At 32.2% G+C, this 19977-nt stretch overlaps 2 protein-coding genes across 10 annotated transcripts in view; one reads left to right on the top strand and one right to left on the bottom strand.

Moving 5' to 3' along the window:
* The window catches only part of stg (string), a 704947-nt gene that overhangs the window by 80174 nt on the left and 604796 nt on the right, over nt 1-19977 (top strand). The gene's annotated exons all lie outside the window — the stretch shown is intronic.
* alrm (astrocytic leucine-rich repeat molecule) lies at nt 5161-14189 on the bottom strand. Of its 9 annotated transcripts, XM_075293065.1 has the most exons (3): nt 14061-14170; nt 13752-13921; nt 5161-7069 (listed from the first exon to the last, which is right to left on the bottom strand). In XM_075293065.1, exon 3 carries the CDS (start codon nt 6995-6997, stop codon nt 5600-5602), a length of 1398 nt encoding a protein of 465 aa, XP_075149180.1. In that variant the 5' UTR covers nt 6998-7069; nt 13752-13921; nt 14061-14170; the 3' UTR covers nt 5161-5599. The 9 variants fall into 9 exon arrangements, with proteins under 9 accessions (XP_075149180.1, XP_075149192.1, XP_075149202.1 ...); XM_075293077.1 differs by lacking the exon at nt 13752-13921 and having other exon boundaries at nt 5161-7052; nt 14061-14189; XM_075293087.1 differs by lacking the exon at nt 13752-13921 and having other exon boundaries at nt 14061-14183.

Here is a 19977-nt window from a genome sequence, read left to right as displayed (position 1 = left end):
AAATATACATATTTTTTAAAGAAACTGCTGGTTGGCTTGTGCTACAATTTTTTGGCAAATATTTATTTTGTCACCAGCAGCTGATCTAAGACTAATCTGCCATCTTTGATCAGTGATCTTATTAAAGGCATTAGGGAGGCAGTATCATTTGTTTCGTAATTCGATTAAGACTAGTTTCTACCCATTTTCAACTTTCTATAACCCGATTCCTCTATAGGGTTATAGAAAGTTTTATCTGTTTATCTATATGTTCATACACTTGAAATATTTATCATAGACCACATATATACCGCAGAAGGTGATTCAATTATTTTATACACAGAGACTACTAATATTTTAGACTACGATTTTATTGATTTAATCTGAATTTTAATTTAATTGGAAAATACATAAATTAAGAATTGTAATATTTTCAAAACAAACTCCATCACAAATATAATTTTATCAAATAATTTTGCAATTTGATAAATTTTTTATTTATTTAATTTTAATGTCGTGATTGAAATCAAAAAATTTTTATCTGTGTAATTGTATCAACCATAGATATGACAATGTCAATCAATCAATCAATCAATCATTAATCAATTTCGTGATTTTCCTGTAATCAAGTTTAGACCCATCGTGCCACACTTTGGGACAAGTAGTTCTTTGCTACAATATTTTCCATATATGTGCCAAATGTGGTTCAAATGATTTGAGATTTATTTTCACTTTAGAAATTATCAGCAATAATTAGGGAGCCCAGACTCAGAATCACCTCCTGAGTCGATCTAGCGCTTTTTTTTTCAAACGGATCGTCACCAAATTTGGCAAAAGGTAATCTTTTTCATCGCCCTTCAGGTCTGCAAAATGTCATCCAAATCGGTTCAGATTTATATATAACTCTCTTATATATGTATCTCCCGATTTTCCCAAAATTTGACCATAGAACCCTTATTTATTAACCAATTTTACTCAATGTTGGCTAAATATAGTCTTCTATAGCACTAACTATATATGCAAAAAATCATCGAAATCGGTTCAGATTTAGCTATAGCTCCCATATATATGTGTAGTCCGATTTTTCTAAATTTGGCCATAAAATCCTTATTTATTAACCGATCTTATTCAAATTTGGCTAAATGTAGTCTTCTGTAGCACTAACTATATGTGCAAAAAATCATCGAAATCGGTTCAGATTTAGCTATAGCTAAATTTGGCCATAGAACTCTTATTTATTAACCGATCTTACTAAAAGTTGGCTACATCCAGTCCCCTATAGTACTTACTATATGTGCAAAATTTCATCCAAATCGGTTCAGATTTAGATATAGCTCTCATATATATATCGCCCAATTTTGAAAAATTCGCCCCTAATAACCTTATGTTTGACCATACAGGCCTTATTTCTTAAGTGATCTTACTCAAATATTGCACAAGGTAACCTTTTGTGGTATTAATTAAACCCGCAAAATATTATGCAAATTGGTTCAGATTTACATATAGCTTCCCTATATATATGCATCGCTCGATTTTCCCAAATTTGGCCATAGAACTCTTATTTATTAACCAATGTTACTCAAATTTCAAATTTTGATGTACTGGCCGATCGTATTTATAAGTACTTGTAGATCATACATAATAATATTGCCCGATTTTTACAAATTTGGATTTATTACCGACACTAATTGAACGATTTTCTCTTTTTTAATAATGGGCTCAATATTAGTGGCATACTAACTCCGTAGGTGCAATATCAACTACAGCCAGTGTTACTAGAAGTAGGGGAAATTCCCTATATAAAGGGTTATTCTAATATTTAGCGTCTTGTAGGCACGTTGGACCACAATGTAGGGACATTTTCACTCAACACAATTTGTAATAATTTTTATATTTTGGTGGCTCTAGAGGACGAAATTAGAAGCCGGCATGGCTTGATCTTTAACAATGTGTGGTAACAACATTTACCACTTGTGCCAAAAAAAAAATCTAACAAAATTTGAAGATTACCACAAATCTACCAAACAAATATTTCTATAGAAATTTTTGTCAAAACTTTATTCCTGTAGAAAAATTTGTCAACATTTTATTTCTATAGAAAATTTTGTCAAAATTGTATTTCTATAGCAATTTTTTCAAAATATTATTTCTATAAAAAATTTTCTCAAAATTTTATTCCTATGGATTTTTTTTCAAAATTTTATTTCTATAAAAAAATTTCTCAAAATTTTATTTCTATGGAATTTTTTCTCAAAATTTTATTTCTATAGAATTAATTGTCTAAATTTTATTTCTATAGAAATATTTCTCACAAAAATTTGTTTATAGAAACTTTTTTCAAAATTTTATTTTTATAGAGATTTAACAACAAAAAAAAAAAAAAAAACAACAAAGATAATAAAGAACTTACAACCATTTTTGTTTTCTAAAATTTGTTTAAATTTAACGAAAACAAGTAAGGAAAGTCTAAAGTCGGGCGGGACCGACTATATTATACCCTGCACCACTTTGTAGATCTAAATTTTCGATACCATATCACATCCGTCAAATGTGTTGGGTGCTATATATAAAGGTTTGTCCCAAATACATACATTTAAATATAACTCGATCTGGACAGAATTTGATAGACTTCTACAAAATCTATAGACTCAAAATTTAAGTCGGATAATGCACTAGGGTGGAACACAATGTTAGTAAAAAAACATTTAAATCCAAAGCAATTTTAAGGAAACTTCACAAAAGTTTATTTATGATTTATCGCTCGATATATATGTATTAGAAGTTTAGGAAAATTAGAGTCATTTTTACAACTTTTCGACAAAGCAGTGGCGATTTAACAAGGAAAATGTTGGTATATCTAAATCTGAAGTGATTTCAATCAAATTTGGCACACATGACTATATTACTAATTGTACTCCTAGTGCAAAATTTCAACCAAATTGGGCCAAAACTCTGGCTCCTGGGGCCATATAAGTCCATATCGGGCGATATGGACTTATATGGCCCCAGGAGCCATATAAGTCCATATTTCAATCAAATTTGGCACACATGAATATATTACTAATTGTACTCCTAGTGCAAAATTTCAACCAAACTGGGCCAAAACTCTGGCTTCTGGGGCAATATAAGTCCATATCGGGCGAAAAATATATATGGAAGCTATATCTAAATCTGAACATATTTCAATCAAATTTGGCACACATGACTATACTACCAGTTGTACTCCTACTGCAAAATTTCAACCAAATTCGGCCAAAACTCTGGCTTCTGCGGCCATATAATTCCATATCGGGCGAAAAATATATATGGGAGCTATATCTAAATCTGAACCGATTTCACACATGACTATAGGACTAAGTGTTATGTTTGTACAAAATTTCAAGCAAATCGGTATAAAACTCTGGCTTCTGGGTCCATTTTAGTGCATAACGGGCGAAAGATATATATGGGAGCTATATCTACATCTGAACCGATTTCTTCCAAAATCAATAGGGTTCTATTCTGACCTAAATTAGGAACATGTGCCAAATTTGAAGGCTATTGGACTTAAATTGCGACCTAGACTTTGATCACAAAAATGTGTTCACAGACAGACGGACTTGGTTATATCGACTCAGGGACCCACCCTGAGTATTATTGCCAAAGACACCATGTGTCTATCTCGTCTCCTTCTGGGTGTTACACACATATGCACTAACTTATAATACACACAAAAAAAAATTTTTTTTTTTGATTCAATCACGAAATTAATTGATCCAATTAATTTTTAATTGAAATGTCTTCAATCACAGAAATGATAGTATCAATTAAAAAATTAATTGAAGGTCAATTAAAAAGTTAATTGTGATTGATTTTTGTTTCAATTAAACAATTTGTTGAATCAATTAAATTTTTAATTGAATATTTTTTAAACTCAATTAAAATTTTAATTGGAAAAATGTTCGTGAAATTTTTTTGTGTGTACACACAAAAATTTTTTTTCTGATTCAATCACCAAATTAATTGATCCAATTAATTTTTTAATTGAAATGTCTTCAATCATAGAATTGATAGTATCAATTTAAAAATTAATTTACAGTCAATTAAAAAATTAATTGATCCAATTAAATATTTAATTGATACTATTAATTTGTATGATTGATTTTTATTTCAATTAAAAAATTTGTTGAAACAATTAAATTTTTAATTGAATATTTTTTAAAACTCAATTAAGATTTTAATTGGAAAAATTTTCGTGAAATTTTTTTCTGTGTACCCTGTTCCACAGTGTGGCGCAGGGTATAAATATTGTAGGGAAAATTGTATGGGAATGTATGGGAAAGTAGGGAACTTTTTTTGTCCTTGTAGGGTAAACCGAACATTTTCCCTGGCAACACTGACTATCAGCTATAGTCAGATTGAGACAAAGCACCCATAAACATGTACCCCTTAATTTTCTTAAATATGCAACTGCGGTTTATCTGCCATACCTATATCAATGTTACCCCACAAATGCTTACACACAAAAAAATATTTTTTGTCTCCAATCACGAAATTAATTGATCCAATTAATTTTTAATTGAAATGTCTTCAATCACAGAAATGATAGTATCAATTAAAAACCTAATTGAAAGTCAATTAAAAAATTAATTGATCCAATTAAAAAATTAATTGATACTATTAATTTTGGTGATTGATTTTTGTTTCAATTAAAAAATTTGTTGATTCAATTAAATTTTTAATTGAATATTTTTTAAAACTCAATTAAAACTTTAATTGGATAAGTTTCCGTGAATTTTTTTTCTGTGTATGTTATGATTGTAATATTATACATTTCTGTTCAGATTGTGATAAAACTCCCAAAAACATGTACACCGTAATTTTCTAAAATATGGAAATACGCTTTATCTCCTAGCCTAACTATTTCAATGATACCCAACAAATGCTTACTAGTATGTTGTTTACTAATTCTGTAGGGGTGGTTTAGGGTTTAGGGTATAGTCGGCAACGCCCGACTTTCACTTGTTTAAATGGGAATTTTTTTTGCAACATTTTTTTCTGTACAGGATTTCTTCTCTGCGCTTTGATTATTCGGAATTTCGATTTTCTTCTTCAAAATATCCTGGTAAAATAAAATGTATATCGTAAAGCAATTTCATTTATTTGATATTTTGCCTGTGAATATTTAAAACAACACTTGGATTTAGTATCAGTACATGTATTTCAATCTTTATTTATTGCTTTGGTTTTGGGAACTGGCGTTGCTTTTACAAATATGTTACTTATAGATATATATCTTTATTCGAACCATACGAATGCACTTCTGTATAGACATCTATGGGAAAATAATATACATACTCTGGTGTACGTATAGCTCTACAAAAAGATAAGTAAGTCGATTCGATTAGTAATACAATTAGAATACTAAATTAAGATTTTTCCTAGTTCTATATATGCGTCTATAAATATTGGTGAATAAAAACCAAAAAAATATTTTTTATTCATTCTTTTTTTTTTGTTCGTTTTTGTGCATTTTTTGCATATACAACTTAATCTAAACGTGATATTTAATCGTCATTAAATTTTTTTTTTCGGATTTTTCTTAGTTTTATTTTTCCATTATCGTCTTGATCGTATTCCTTCATAATCGTAGTTTTATATCTTCGAGCAAACGAAATAGTTTAACAAATTTCTTATCGATTGCCTGCATCATTTGCTCAATGTCATTGCGAACAATTGCCACTTCCATGGCTGCATTATTTCCTGAACCACACTGATTTGTTTGCGGATTATTTTCATACCAACAAGCCATGCCATCAATATAATCATCAACCAATTCTGGTGCGACTGAATCCTCCATAAAGGATATATCTCGACGTTTAACCAATGACGTCATTAGCAGTTGTAGAAAATCACAATTCCAATTATTTTGTTGGAAATAGAAATACTGTAATTTTTTCAAATTATCAAATAAAGTAAATTTCAAAGTGAATAGGGAATTGGAGGAAATGTCCAGGGATTCCAGTTGCAGTTGTTTCTTAAATATTCCCTCATCGAGATCGTGGATACCAGTGGAACTGAGATTTAAACGAACCAAGTCTGTGTAACGGCGAAAGGGATTTCCCTGCAGTTTACCCAAGGGATTCAGTGATAAATCCAGAGATGTTACATTCGAGGCATAGGTGATGTGAGGCATATCCCTTAGAGAATTATTACGCAATTCCAGCTCTTTGACAAGGCCATCGACGGTAAGTTTACGCATATCACAATTATTGGCCACGAAAGTATCCAAATAGGGAATATTCACCGTCAAATCTTGCAATAGATTATCGGAAAGATCTAAAAAGTCCAAACGTTCTTGAAATTTAAACAGTTCCGATTTGAATAACTTGAAGAGATTTCCAGCCAACGATATCCTTGTTAGATTCTGATTCATATCGAAAATATTGCGATGCAGGACACTCAAACGATTACGGGCCAAATTGATATCGATTATCTTGCGCAAGGGCGTAAAAACCCCCAACGGTAAATTCTCCAATCTATTGCCCTCCAAAGACAATTCCTTCAGCTCTTTCAAAGCCTGGAAACTATTGTTGTGCAAAGTCTCCAATTGATTGTAATGCAATTTCAATACACTCAGATTATCAGCACCCAAAAAGATATTCTTTGGTATATCCTTCAGTAGATTGTGACCCAACGATAGTGTTATCAAATTGTTGGCTCCTTCGAATTGTGGCTTCTCAAAAGTCTCCACTGAGCAGTTGTCCATGTGGAGAGTTTGTAAATTGGGATAGGTGTCAAACATTAGATGTGGAATCTTGGCTATGCTGGAATTTATAAATGTCAAAGCTATTTGCTTTTCCACAGCACTCTGAGACATGATCACATAATCACTGCGATCTATCATAATGTCCGCACATATTCCATGCTGGCAATGGTCTTGCATCCATACTCGACGTAATTGTCCACTTTGAATGCTTTCGATTCGTAGCCCTGCTACAATCACAAATCCAATCCATATATTCCAAGTCGTAGTCATGGTGATCTATGTAGCGTTCTCTTCTTAATGTTCTCAGTATTTTGATATGTGAAACCTGAAAGTAGAATAAAACTGTAGACAGGATATTATTTGATCTTAAATTTTTTGAAGAATAGTATGTGTTGAAATATTCGAAAACCATACGATAGATATTTTCGAAAAAAATATCACCAACAGATTTCCAATTAATAAGTTGATTGCAGTTGAAAAAAACCCCAGCAAAAAAGCGTCGCGAAAAAAGCAGTGAAATGTTCTTTTTGGATCCGGAAGTGGTGCAAAATTGGTGCAGAAGCGATGAATTTAACAACCCAGCAAAAAAAGTGTCGCCAAAAAAGTAATAAAAATGTTCTTTTTGGATCCGGAAATGGTGCAAAATTGGCGTAGAAGCGATGAATTTAACATGGGCTTGTCATAGGACGGAAGTCCTCCATTTCAACAGCCGTTGCACTGAATTTGCATCACTTCTTTAGGTGTGATCCGAATTCAATGTTTTTGATGTAAATTAAAAAATTCTGTGATATTTTGTCAAATAAATAATTTTTATAGTTTTTTATTCTTTTTAATGGATTCTAACGCTTGTCGCAAATGTTTGACCTCAAATATTTTCAAAAATTCAAAATTTTTTTCAGATTGGATTTAGCATGTTTTTCGACGAAATTTTAATGATTTGTACCATTTTATTAATTCTTACTTTGTTTTTACCCATTTGAAACCAAAAAAAGCGAAAATTATCCAACCAAAAAAATTTAATTAAAATAACTACCTGTGTAGTTAAAATAGAGAACATCTTTGAGAGGACATTTTAGGAAGTGCTTTTAAAGTTGTACCTTTGGAAGAACTTCCAAATTTTTTTGCTGGAAACTTTATAACTAATAAATGAATTAACTATGTCAGTTAGAAAACATGATGGATTTTTTTTATTTTTAAATAAAAATTTATTTCAAACAATCAATCTTTTAATCAAACTAAAAACAGTTAAGAAATAAATTGAAAATTGTTACGTTTTTAGTTAAAAAAATTTAGAGAATTTTGCAATCAATATGAATTAAATTTTTAATTGAATCAATAAAAAAATTAATTGAAATTTCCTCATGAATAATTTTTTAATCAAGTATTTTCTTATGCTTGAATACATTGAATACATTTTTATGATTGAATACATTTCAATTAAAAAATTATTTGGACCAATAAATTTCGTGATTGAATCAGAAAAAAATCAAATTTTGTGCGTACGCAGTGATCATATGCTGCAAAACAGGCAGGAGGGAACGGTTGGGATTAGAGTGAGATTTATACTCGGTAGACGAAATAAACGAGAAAAGAGACTGTCCCAGACTAGTTTGTGGCGATCTGACTAAGGGCTAGTCCTAGTACACTCTTCCTGGACTTGTATTTTGGGATGAGTCCAAATGAATAAGTTGGCTGATAAGTCCCAAAGAAAAACACATTTTTTTGTCAAAATTCGTTTTTATTATTCAACATAAAGCGATACAACGATTATAACGACCTTCCAATTTTTTGATACAATTTTGGTAGTACTCCTTCGGTTTTACCTCAAAATAAGCCTCAGTTTCGGCGATCACCTCTTCATTGCAGCCAAATTTTTTCCCTGCGAGTATCTTTTTGAGGTCTGAGAACAAGAAAAAGCCGCTGGGGGCCAGATCTGGAGAATACGGTGGGTGGGGAAGCAATTCGAAACCCAATTCATGAATTTGTGCCATCGTTCTCAATGACTTGTGGCACGGTGCGTTGTCTTGGTGGAACAACACTTTTTTTCTTCTTCATATGGGACCGTTTTACCGCGATTTCGACCTTCAAACGCTCCAATAACGCCATATAATAGTCACTGTTGATGGTTTTTCCCTTCTCAAGCTAATCGATAAAAATTATTCCATGCGCATCCCAAAAAAAACAGAGGCCATTACTTTGCCAGCGGACTTTTGAGTCTTTCCTCGCTTCGGAGACGGTTCACCGGTCGCTGTCCACTCAGGCGACTGTCGATTGGACTCAGTAGTGATGGAGCCATGTTTCATCCATTGTCACATATCGACGGAAAAACTCGGGTGTATTACGAGTTAACAGCTGCAAACACCGCTCAGAATCATCAACCCGTTGTTGTTTTTGGTCAAATGTTAGCTCGCGCGGCACCCATTTTGCACAGAGCTTCCGCATATCCAAATATTGATGAATGATATGACCAACACGTTCCTTTGATATCTTTAAGGCCTCTGCTATCTCGATCAACTTCATTTTACGGTCATTCAAAATCATTTTGTGGATTTGTTTGATGTTTTCGTCGGTAACCACCTCTTTCGGGCGTCCACTGCGTTCACCGTCCTCCGTGCTCATTTCACCACGCTTCAATTTTGCATACCAATCAATTATTGTTGATTTCCCTGGGGCAGAGTCCGGAAACTCAAGCCAAGTTTTTGCTTCCACCGTATTTTTTACCTTCAGAAAACAGTATTTTATCAAAACACGAAATTCCTTTTTTCCATTTTTTTCACAATAACAAAAGTTGCTTCACAAAAGACGCTCTATCTCGCAAACAGACGTACTATATAAAAATAATATGCATTTATTACTAGCGACGCCATCTATGTGTCAGACCGGGGACTTATCAGCCAACCTGCAAACGGTTGCATCCAGGTGGCTCCTACCTGTTTTGGGGTTGATTTACCGTAGGGTTGATATTGCTGTTTTCTTATATCACGTAGTGAGTACTTATCGGTCACTGTTAGGATAGTTTAGGTTAGGTATAGTGGCAGCCTAATATTTCAGGCTCACTTAGACTATTCAGTCCATTGTGATACCACAGTGGTGAACTTCTCTCTTATCACTGAACGCTGCCCGATTCTACGTTAAGCTCAATGACAAGGGACCTCCTTTTGATAGCCGGTCCGAACAGCGTTCCACATTGCAGTGAAACCATTTAGAGAAGGATGGAAACCCTTCGAAATGTCACCAGCATTACTGAGGTGGGATAATCCACCGCTGAAAAACTTTTTGGTGTTTGGTCGATACTGGGTTCGAACTAGAGGTGTGCATGTGAGTAATAGTTTACTCACGCTCACGCACACAGTAGGACTCACGCTCACGCACACTCACGAAAAGAAAATTTGAACTCACACACACTCACGTACGAAAAAGTCGTGACTCACGAAAAATACCGTGATTCTTGAAAAATATCGTGACTCACGAGTAATTTTATGATTAATTTACTTTACCGAAGTGTCTGAAAACATGAGCATGCTTAAAATCGAGAGTGTTATTAAACTCTTAACATCCCAGTTGTCACTAAAATTGTAATTGGATTTAACTCTTAAGCGTTTTATGTTGGTGAGCAGGAATATTTTCGTGAGTGTAATTCGTTACTCACGCACACTCACGAAAATATTATTTTCGTGACTCACGCACGACATTTTGGTTTGTTATTCACGCTCACGCACAGTCACGCTGTTGTCATGAGCGTGACTCACGACTCACGCACGAATCACGAAAATTTTCGTGTCACGTGCACACCTCTAGTTCGACCCTGTGTATGCAAGGCGGACATGCTAACCATTGCACCACGGTGGCTCCTGTGTCACTGTTGCATCGTCAATTGTGATACATTCATTGTGAAATTGGGGTGGGAAAGAGTTGCCAGATTTTTGAAAAAATGAAATATCTAATGGTGGAGAGCTCAGTATTTACAAGAAAACGAAATGAGACCGTTACTACCAAGAAAAAAGAGCTTTCAAAAAAGTAGCTTGGATCCCCAATCTGTGATCCGGAAGTAGTGCAAACTTGGATCATCTCCAATGAATTTTACATGGCTTGTCATAGGACGGAAGTACTCCCTTTTTCGATCCTTTGCATTGCTTTAGAAGTTGTGCCCTGGAAGTTAATTTGAATGAAGAAATTTAAAAGCGTTTTTTTGTAAAATAAATTTCACTTTTTTTCCATCCATATGTTTTATTAACACTATTATTTTCTTATTATCTAATTTTTACCATTTGTAAAACTTTTTCGCTCCGACCAGGGGTTGAACCTGGGTTTGCTGGCACCATAACAGAACGCCTTAGCACACTCAGCCACAAACGCCATTGAACATAAAGCGTCGAAAGGTCAATTCAAATGTTTGTGATATGATGGTAATACGACACCAAGGAATAACATTCTAATTGCTTCTCGAGATGTTCTTTATAAGTATGAACGAAAAAATAAGAAACGCAGGTTCAAATCTCACCAGCGGCAATTTTTTATCAAATATTTTTCTAAAAAATTATTTTCCTATGTAATGCATCGTTTTTTATTTTTTATATTCAGCATATATTTTCGTATAAATATATTTTTTTTTTTCAATAAAAATCAACAAAAAAATTAAAAATTCTCGTAATTTGGAAAACCTTTTCAAAAGAACTTCCATGGAAGCAAAAAAGTCAAACGGCATAGGTTCAAATCCCAGCGGGGATGAAATTTATTTTTTGTTTATTATTATTTTTTTACTTTTTTATTAGTTCAAATCCCAGCGGGGAATTTTTTTTTACTTTTTTATTAATTTTCTATTTTTTATTTTTTTCATTAGTTTTCTATTTTTTTGTAAACTTTAATTGTCCAAAATTTGCACTTAAAAAAGCCTCATTGCGTTTTTTCTAATACTTGTTCACAAGGATTGCATCGGAAGTAGAAAAAAAATCATTGGGGATCCCAAGATGTGCATTAGAAGAAATGTTTGTGCACTTGTCCAAAAGGACTGCATCGGAAGTTGAAAAAACTCGATGAGGGATTCTGGGATGGGCTTTAAAAGAAATGTTTGTGGAACAACTTCCAATTTTTTTTTGCTGGGTAACACTATACGAACCCAGCAAAAAAAAATTGGAAGTTCTTCCAAAGGCACAACTTTAAAAGCACTTCCAGAAGATGCACTCCCAATGATGTTCTTTATTTTAACTACCCAGGAAGATCTTTTAATTCAATTTTTTATAACTTGGTTTTTTCATATTTTTAATGGGTAATTTTAACTTTTTTTGTTTCAAATAGGTTAAAAACAAAGTAAGAATTCATAAAATGGTACAAGTCATTAAAATTTTGTCGAAAAAACTGCTAAATCCAATCTGAAAAAATTGTGAATTTTTAAAAATATTTGAAGTCAAGCGTTTCCAACTACCGTTAGAATCCATTAAAAAGTTATAGAAAATTATAAAAATTATTTTTTTACAAAATATCGCAGAATTTTTTAATTTACATTCACAACATTGAATTCGGATCACACCTAAAAAAGTGATGCAAATTCAGTGCAACGACTGTTGAAATGGAGGACTTTCGTCCTATGACAAGCCCATGTTAAATTCATCGCTTCTGCGTCAATTTTGCACCACTTCCGGATCCACAACGAACATTTTCATTACTTTTTCGGCGACGCATTTTTTGCTGGGAAGTTGAAGATGACAGCAAAAATTTCGGTTTCTTTAAAGTAAAAACATTTTTATTAGTTTCAAAAATATTTAAACCGTAGATGCAAAATAATAAAAATAAGTATTTTTTACATTCAATTCGAAAATTTCAATGCTTCAGTTATTTTCAAGATTATTTGTTTGAATCAAAAATGATTTACTGTACTTTAAGGAAAATTTTCATCCAAAGACCGGCGGCATGCACTGAAAAAAATATTGTCGTGAGGTCAAAGATTTCATGTCTTTAAAATACGAATGAAAATTTTGCTTAGCATAGAAGACACATTTCTCTAATATAAAGTTTTTTTTCATTGTCCAAAAGTCTATAAACTTTTCAATGAAGTCGTATTGTCCTTATTATTAAGTGATTTCACTTAAAAGTGGGTATCATAACATGAAAGAAAAAATGTTTGGGCTAAGGTCAACTTGACTTTAATAATTCAGAAAAATTCTTTAAATTTAATGAAAATGTCTTTAAATTTGTTGTCTTTTTGCATCTTGACTACAAAGCAAAAAATCGTTCAAATATAGGACATGTTTTTCAAAACTTTATTTTAAAGAAGTTTTTTACTTGAAACGTAGAATAATTTCTACTGGAAGTCGAGTCTGAATTTGGAAAATAAAGTTGTCGTTAACTCGTTTTTAAAGGCCTTTGATAGCATATGAAGAAAAAAAGCTGGAAAAACAAAAACTTAAAATTTGTTTCCTAAAAGCAAGTACACAAAACCCAAATTTAAAAGAGAATTGTGTCTTAAAAGTGTCCTTACTTGTATTCTCCGCTTCTTTGGCTAGGAATCAATACCAAAATTTTTAGAGTAAAGACAAAATCTTTGGAACCGGGCATGCTTTTTTTTCAGTGTGCATATTTCAAATATCCTAAATTTAAGGAAATAATTTGTAAAGCAAAGATTAAAAAACTTTATTCACGTAATATTTCTCAGTAAGTTAATATTTTTCTCAGTATGTACGAGAAAACGAAATGAGACCGTTATTACCGTTATACGAAGTTCAAGATGAGAGCACTTGCAGTACAAGAAATTCCGAACTATTTTAAAGGAAATACGAATTTATTAAACATAAGGACTTCATTTTTGTAGAATTTTTCTCCTTTTTTCTTTTAGTTAATGTTAGTGTCCTTTATTATCCGATTTTCACATATTATCCTTACTCTTATCTATTGCGCGGTTCAGATTCTTATATGGTCAATACGAACATCTTGGCTTTGGAAGTAAGCAACTTATACGAACACTTCATTCATTTTAGGTTTAATAAGGCATTGAGTTAAATTTTTTTAGTAGTTTTATTCCCACACTTACATGATGTCCAATGTTTTATGTGGTGAATATCCGTTTCTTCTTTACTCTTTTGTAATTTAAGAATTTTATAATGTTTGAATCCATAGTTCCGTTTACAATGAATTACAATTTTTATCAAATGTACAGACACATACTATATCTGGACTTCCAATAGACAATTACTTAGACTACTACAATTGAGATTTTATTATTTTTGGTTTTTATAAACCTAAATTTTATATTTTCTTCACTTTGGAATATTGGTTTATCTGAACTTTCTACGAAGGCCAAAATTCACAATGATTTGAAATCGATATCTATTTTACATACACGAATATGTTTTATTCTTTTTATAGATTTTGTTCTATTGTGCCTTAATGGGGCACTAACGCGTTTGACAGCGGCAAACCGCGTCTCCGACGTGATCTGTGCGACCTTTGTTACTCGACTACATCTAACGCGATTGTGTTCTGTTACACAGCATCGTAATTTTAGACAATCATCATTCTATGCTCCCCCAATTTTGTGCACAGTATGGTAAATTAATGTCATTACTTAATGCTGGTAGTTGAATGGATGGGTTCCACAAGTGCACCCACAAGAAAATCCCAGTAAACCAATGGGTGAAAAATAGGTTGCTTTTGAAAAAACAAATTTAGTATGGTACGAACTAATTAAAATGAAATTTTATTTAACTAATCTACGAGGGCGGTTCGGAAATTTCTTAGCCTATCAATGAAAGAGAATAGTTAGTTTTTCAAAAATATTTTTATTTTTCAATATAATCTCCTGAAACTTCAATACACTTAGTCCAACGCTTTTCTAGCAATTCTACCCCTTGATTAAAAAAGTTTTTCCTCAAGGTCTTCAAAATAGTGGTTTACAATTGTAATTGCATCTTCATTTGCGGTAAAACGCTTGCCAGCTAAGAATTTTTCAATGCAATCAATAAAATACCTTTGAAGTCCCAACAAACCGTTGCCATAACCTTACCAACCGAATGAATTGTTTTTGCCTTCTTTGGGCAAAAACAGCTTCAGTCTGGAGTATAGTGGTGGATCCATGTCTCATCAACAGTTATGAAACGACGCTTAAAATCCATTTTATTTCGCCTAAAACGATCCAAACAAGCTTGAGAAATGTTAATTCTTATGCGTTTTTGATCGACTGTTAACAAATGCGGCACCCATCTTGCAAAAAGCTTTTTAATCTGTAGTTCTTCATGCAAAATTAAATGGACTCGATCATTTGAGATGCCCATGCTATTAGCAATTTCATGCACTTTTATTCGTCGATCATTTAATACCATATCATGCACTTTGGCTACAATTTCTGTTGTTGTTGCTGTTTTTGGACGAATTTGGAGATTTTGGATCAGCCAGAAGCATTGCATAAACTTCTAATGCACAGTTTGGTCCGTTTTGTAGGCTGGTGACATCATTGGAATGTATATCTTCAAAGACGATGCGAATCGTAACATAACTGTTAATGTTCAGCGGTATCGTGAGATGAAATCAAACTTTTTTGCCCAAAATGCAAGAGGTAGACTTGCACGACATGTGGTCACCAGTGTTGTCTGTATTAGAGATTTCCCCCAAATTGGGGGTATTTTTTCGGGGATGGGACCGAAATTTTTGAGTTGGGGATTTTAGAATTGGGTGGGGGGGATGTAAATTGTTATTAATTTTGTGGACTTTGTGGGGTTTTTTCGAAATCGATTAAATATTACCCTGACCAGTGTTCCTCATTGATTTCTAAATATAATTGGAATATATCCCAGCCAATTTTTTAATTGAGTATTTAGAAGTAATTTTTCGTTCATAAATGGCGATCAAACTCCCATTTACATTTCTCGATCAGTTGGAAAACTACCACTGCTCTTCTGGTTTCGTGTTTCCAAATTTTGATCTTATTGCAGCCCGCAAGCTGTTATGACAACAATTTTATTTATTATTTATTTTTTATTTATTTTTTAATTATTTCTAATTTTCTACAACACAACCGATTTGTTTTTTTATACCCTGCGCCACACTGTGGAACAGGGTTTTTTAAGTTAGTGCATATGTTTGCACACCCAGAAGTTGTTGCAACACCCAGAAGGTGTCGACTGCTAAGTCGAAAACTTATAAAAGTGACTCAAATTTTCCTTTATTTGTAATACATATCTATCGACCGATAAATCATACACGCAAAAAAATAATTCTTTCCTCCCAAACGAAGAAGAAGAAATTATACGATTTTATAAATTTTTAATTTTTTTTTACCTTTCGCCTGGACGGAGAATCGAACCGCGGACCATGCTCTTTGTAAGCCAACACACTAACCACTGAGCTATGTACCTGTTATGGTCATCAATAGATAAATATCCATATAAGTTATATTTATATAGCATAGCTTGCGGCGCCCACGAACCGAATAAACAAAGTTTATTTAACAGAACCAAGCAAGTTTGGCACCGTGGGGCAGTGGTTGCTACGTTCGACTTGCATGCCAAGGGTCGTGGGTTCGATCCCTGCTTCGATCCCTGCTTCGTCCAAATTTGTTTTTTTTTAACATATATTCCAGATATGTTCGGAAGATTCCGAAAAAATGTTCAACATTACATTGTAGTATATTAAATTTTGAACTGTAAAATGTGTCTTATTAAAGACCTAAAGTCAGAAAAGAACAGTGTTTGATATAAACGAAATGGACTGTGTTGTTGTTAACTTGTTAAAATAACTTTTTTTTATTGAAAAAATAAAAATTTTGTAACAAACGATTTTTTTTGGTGATAAAAGTTTAAAATTTTCGAAGCAATTCAAAAAACTCTAACAAAAGAAAAACGTTTTCGGTACACGTTTTCCAAACGTTTTTTTTTTTCTTTGCGTGTAAATACACATTTGCGAAGTTGCCTCAAAATTGGTTCAGATTAAAATGTTTCCCATATTTTCTACTAACTAGTGTACCATACCAGGGCATCAGCCGACTTAAATTTTAAGTCTATAGACTATAAATTTTGGTCAGATGGATATAGATTTAAATGTATGTATTTGGGACAAAAACGTTTATATATAGCACCCAACACATTTGACGGATTTGATATAGTATCGAAAATGTGGGTTTACAAAGTGGTGCAGGGTATAATATAGTCGGCCCCGCCCAACTTTAGACTTTCCTTATTTTTTCATAAAAACTTGTCAACAATTTAATGCAGATTTTTGTGATTAACGGCCATTTTCATGTAGCTCCGTTAGGCTTTAACTGCCAGTTAACAGAAAATAAATTGCAAATATCTTCTCTCCACACCCAGAGAAGGAATATGATCACCTCAAACTTGTTTTAAGAGCAAAATGTTATTTTTGGGTGGTGACCATGTAATATGGTTTTCGCAACCATGTTATTGTCTCAGAAATCATGTATCTGATTTCGGCAAGCAGGTTATATTTGACGGGAAAATAACATTTTAGTGACAAACATGTTACATGGTCACCATACAAAAATAACATTTTGCTCTTGAAACATGTTTGAGGTGATCATATTCCTTCTCTGCGTGCAGTTAACTTTAACTAAAAATTTTCGTCAGTTAAGTTCCTAACTGGCATATGGAATATATGCAATATGACAGCTTCGTCCATAATACGATTTAAAAGTTGGTTAGTTAACGGAACACTAACGGAGCTTTATGAAAATGGGGGTAATTCTCATTTAATTTTTTGTTTAATTAAATATTTGGGGACGAATGCTTCCCAATTTGAGGACAAGAGCCAGAAAAATACTGGCAACACTGGTGATGACCACATGCCACACAGCACGCGTAATAATAGAGTTATTGAGAGGGGAGGTTCGGTGGAAATTTTATTTCACATTCAGGATTGGTCAATTGGACGCCTAGATCGCGCAATTTAACACCTTCAAACTATATTTGTGTGGTATGATTAAGCTTATGTCTGTTCTGACAAACTCGCTTTAGTTGAAGCATTGGAAGACAACATAGAAGCCTATATTTGTGAGATTCCGGCCGAAATGATTCAAAGTGTATTCCAAAATTATTATTAAAAACTTTTTTTCTCTTAAAAAATCACCCTTTAATGCCCTAAGTTTAAAATTACCCCAAAATTCAAATAAATATTTCATGCATTTTATGTGATTTTTTTTTTTTTTTTTTTGTATTCATTTGACTCTTAAAAATCACCCTTTAATACCTTAAATTTTAAAAATAATTACATTTTGGTTTAACTTAATTAAATGAATTAAATTATTATTATTTACAATTATTTAAAATAATTTAATTGAATTGAAATTTTGATTAATTCAATTGAGGAATAAGTAATACAATCAAATGTGATTCTTTTACGTTTTGATCAAAAATTTTTTGAATTAATATTTTTTTTTTTTTTTGAAATTTTTTTAATTCAATTCAAATCTTAATTAGAAAAACATTTGTGATATTTTTTCATATGAAAGAAATGACCACCATCGGTATATCACAATATGTTCGACTATGTTCTTTGAGTGTAAATCTGTCATATATCGGAAGTAGAAAGACACTTTTTACGATTTATTTTGACCCACAAAAGAGTAACCATTTATGAACGTAAACATTTAATTAGCGTATATTTGGTATACATGGTCACCATACAAAAATAACATTTTGCTCTTGAAACATGTTTGAGGTGATCATATTCCTTCTCTGCGTGCAGTTAACTTTAACTAAAAATTTTCGTCAGTTAAGTTCCTAACTGGCATATGGAATATATGCAATATGACAGCTTCGTCCATAATACGATTTAAAAGTTGGTTAGTTAACGGAACACTAACGGAGCTTTATGAAAATGGGGGTAATTCTCATTTAATTTTTTGTTTAATTAAATATTTGGGGACGAATGCTTCCCAATTTGAGGACAAGAGCCAGAAAAATACTGGCAACACTGGTGATGACCACATGCCACACAGCACGCGTAATAATAGAGTTATTGAGAGGGGAGGTTCGGTGGAAATTTTATTTCACATTCAGGATTGGTCAATTGGACGCCTAGATCGCGCAATTTAACACCTTCAAACTATATTTGTGTGGTATGATTAAGCTTATGTCTGTTCTGACAAACTCGCTTTAGTTGAAGCATTGGAAGACAACATAGAAGCCTATATTTGTGAGATTCCGACCGAAATGATTCAAAGTGTATTCCAAAATTATTATTAAAAACTTTTTTTCTCTTAAAAAAATCACCCTTTAATGCCCTAAATTTAAAATTACCCCAAAATTCAAATAAATATTTCATGCATTTTATGTGATTTTTATTTTTTTTTTTTTTTGTATTCATTTGACTCTTAAAAATCACCCTTTAATACCTTAAATTTTAAAAATAATTACATTTTGGTTTAACTTAATTAAATGAATTAAATTATTATTATTTACAATTATTTAAAATAATTTAAAATAATTTAATTGAATTGAAATTTTGATTAATTCAATTGAGGAATAAGTAATACAATCAAATGTGATTCTTTTACGTTTTGATCAAAAATTTTTTGAATTAATAATTTTTTTTTTTAATTTTTTTTAATTCAATTCAAATTTTAATTAGAAAAACATTTGTGATATTTTTTCACGTGAAAGAAATGACCACTATCGGTATATCACAATATGTTCGACTATGTTCTTTGAGTGTAAATCTGTCATTTATCGGAAGTAGAAAGACACTTTTTACGATTTATTTTGACCCACAAAAGAGTAACCATTTATGAACGTAAACATTTAATTAGCGTATATTTTTATTTGTTTGTGTTTTTTTTTCTACAATTTCTATCGGTAAATGTCTGCATTTTCGTTTTCACTATACACGTCACATATTACAATGAATAGCATTCTTGTTGACTTTTTTTGACTTTACAGACCCATATACATGCAGAACTAGCATGGAATATGTCATTGCTGTTTTTTTCCTAAATTCTCTCTTTTTTGAATTGTGATAGTTTTTATTTTCCTGCCTGTCATCAATGGCGGATGTACCCGTTTCTATAAAGTGTTATGAAACATGATTTATGTATATTTTTTATTTAAATATATTCTACATTTTGGTCAAGGGGTTATTCACGCCAGTACATGGAAACTAATATAGTACGGTTGCTGTTTGTTCAAACTGTTTATGGTTCAGTGTTCATATTTTTATTGTAAATCTCTTTTTTCATTTCATGAATACCAAGAAGAAAATTCCTAGTAGATTACAATTGGATGAAAATTACAATTTTATAGAGTTCGATTTAA

Source organism: Haematobia irritans, chromosome 1 (assembly GCF_050003625.1).
Source record: "Haematobia irritans isolate KBUSLIRL chromosome 1, ASM5000362v1, whole genome shotgun sequence".
Taxonomy (NCBI): domain Eukaryota; kingdom Metazoa; phylum Arthropoda; class Insecta; order Diptera; family Muscidae; genus Haematobia; species Haematobia irritans.
The sequence above is the reverse complement of the archived record's forward strand: the minus strand, read 5'-3'. Positions and strand labels throughout refer to the sequence as shown.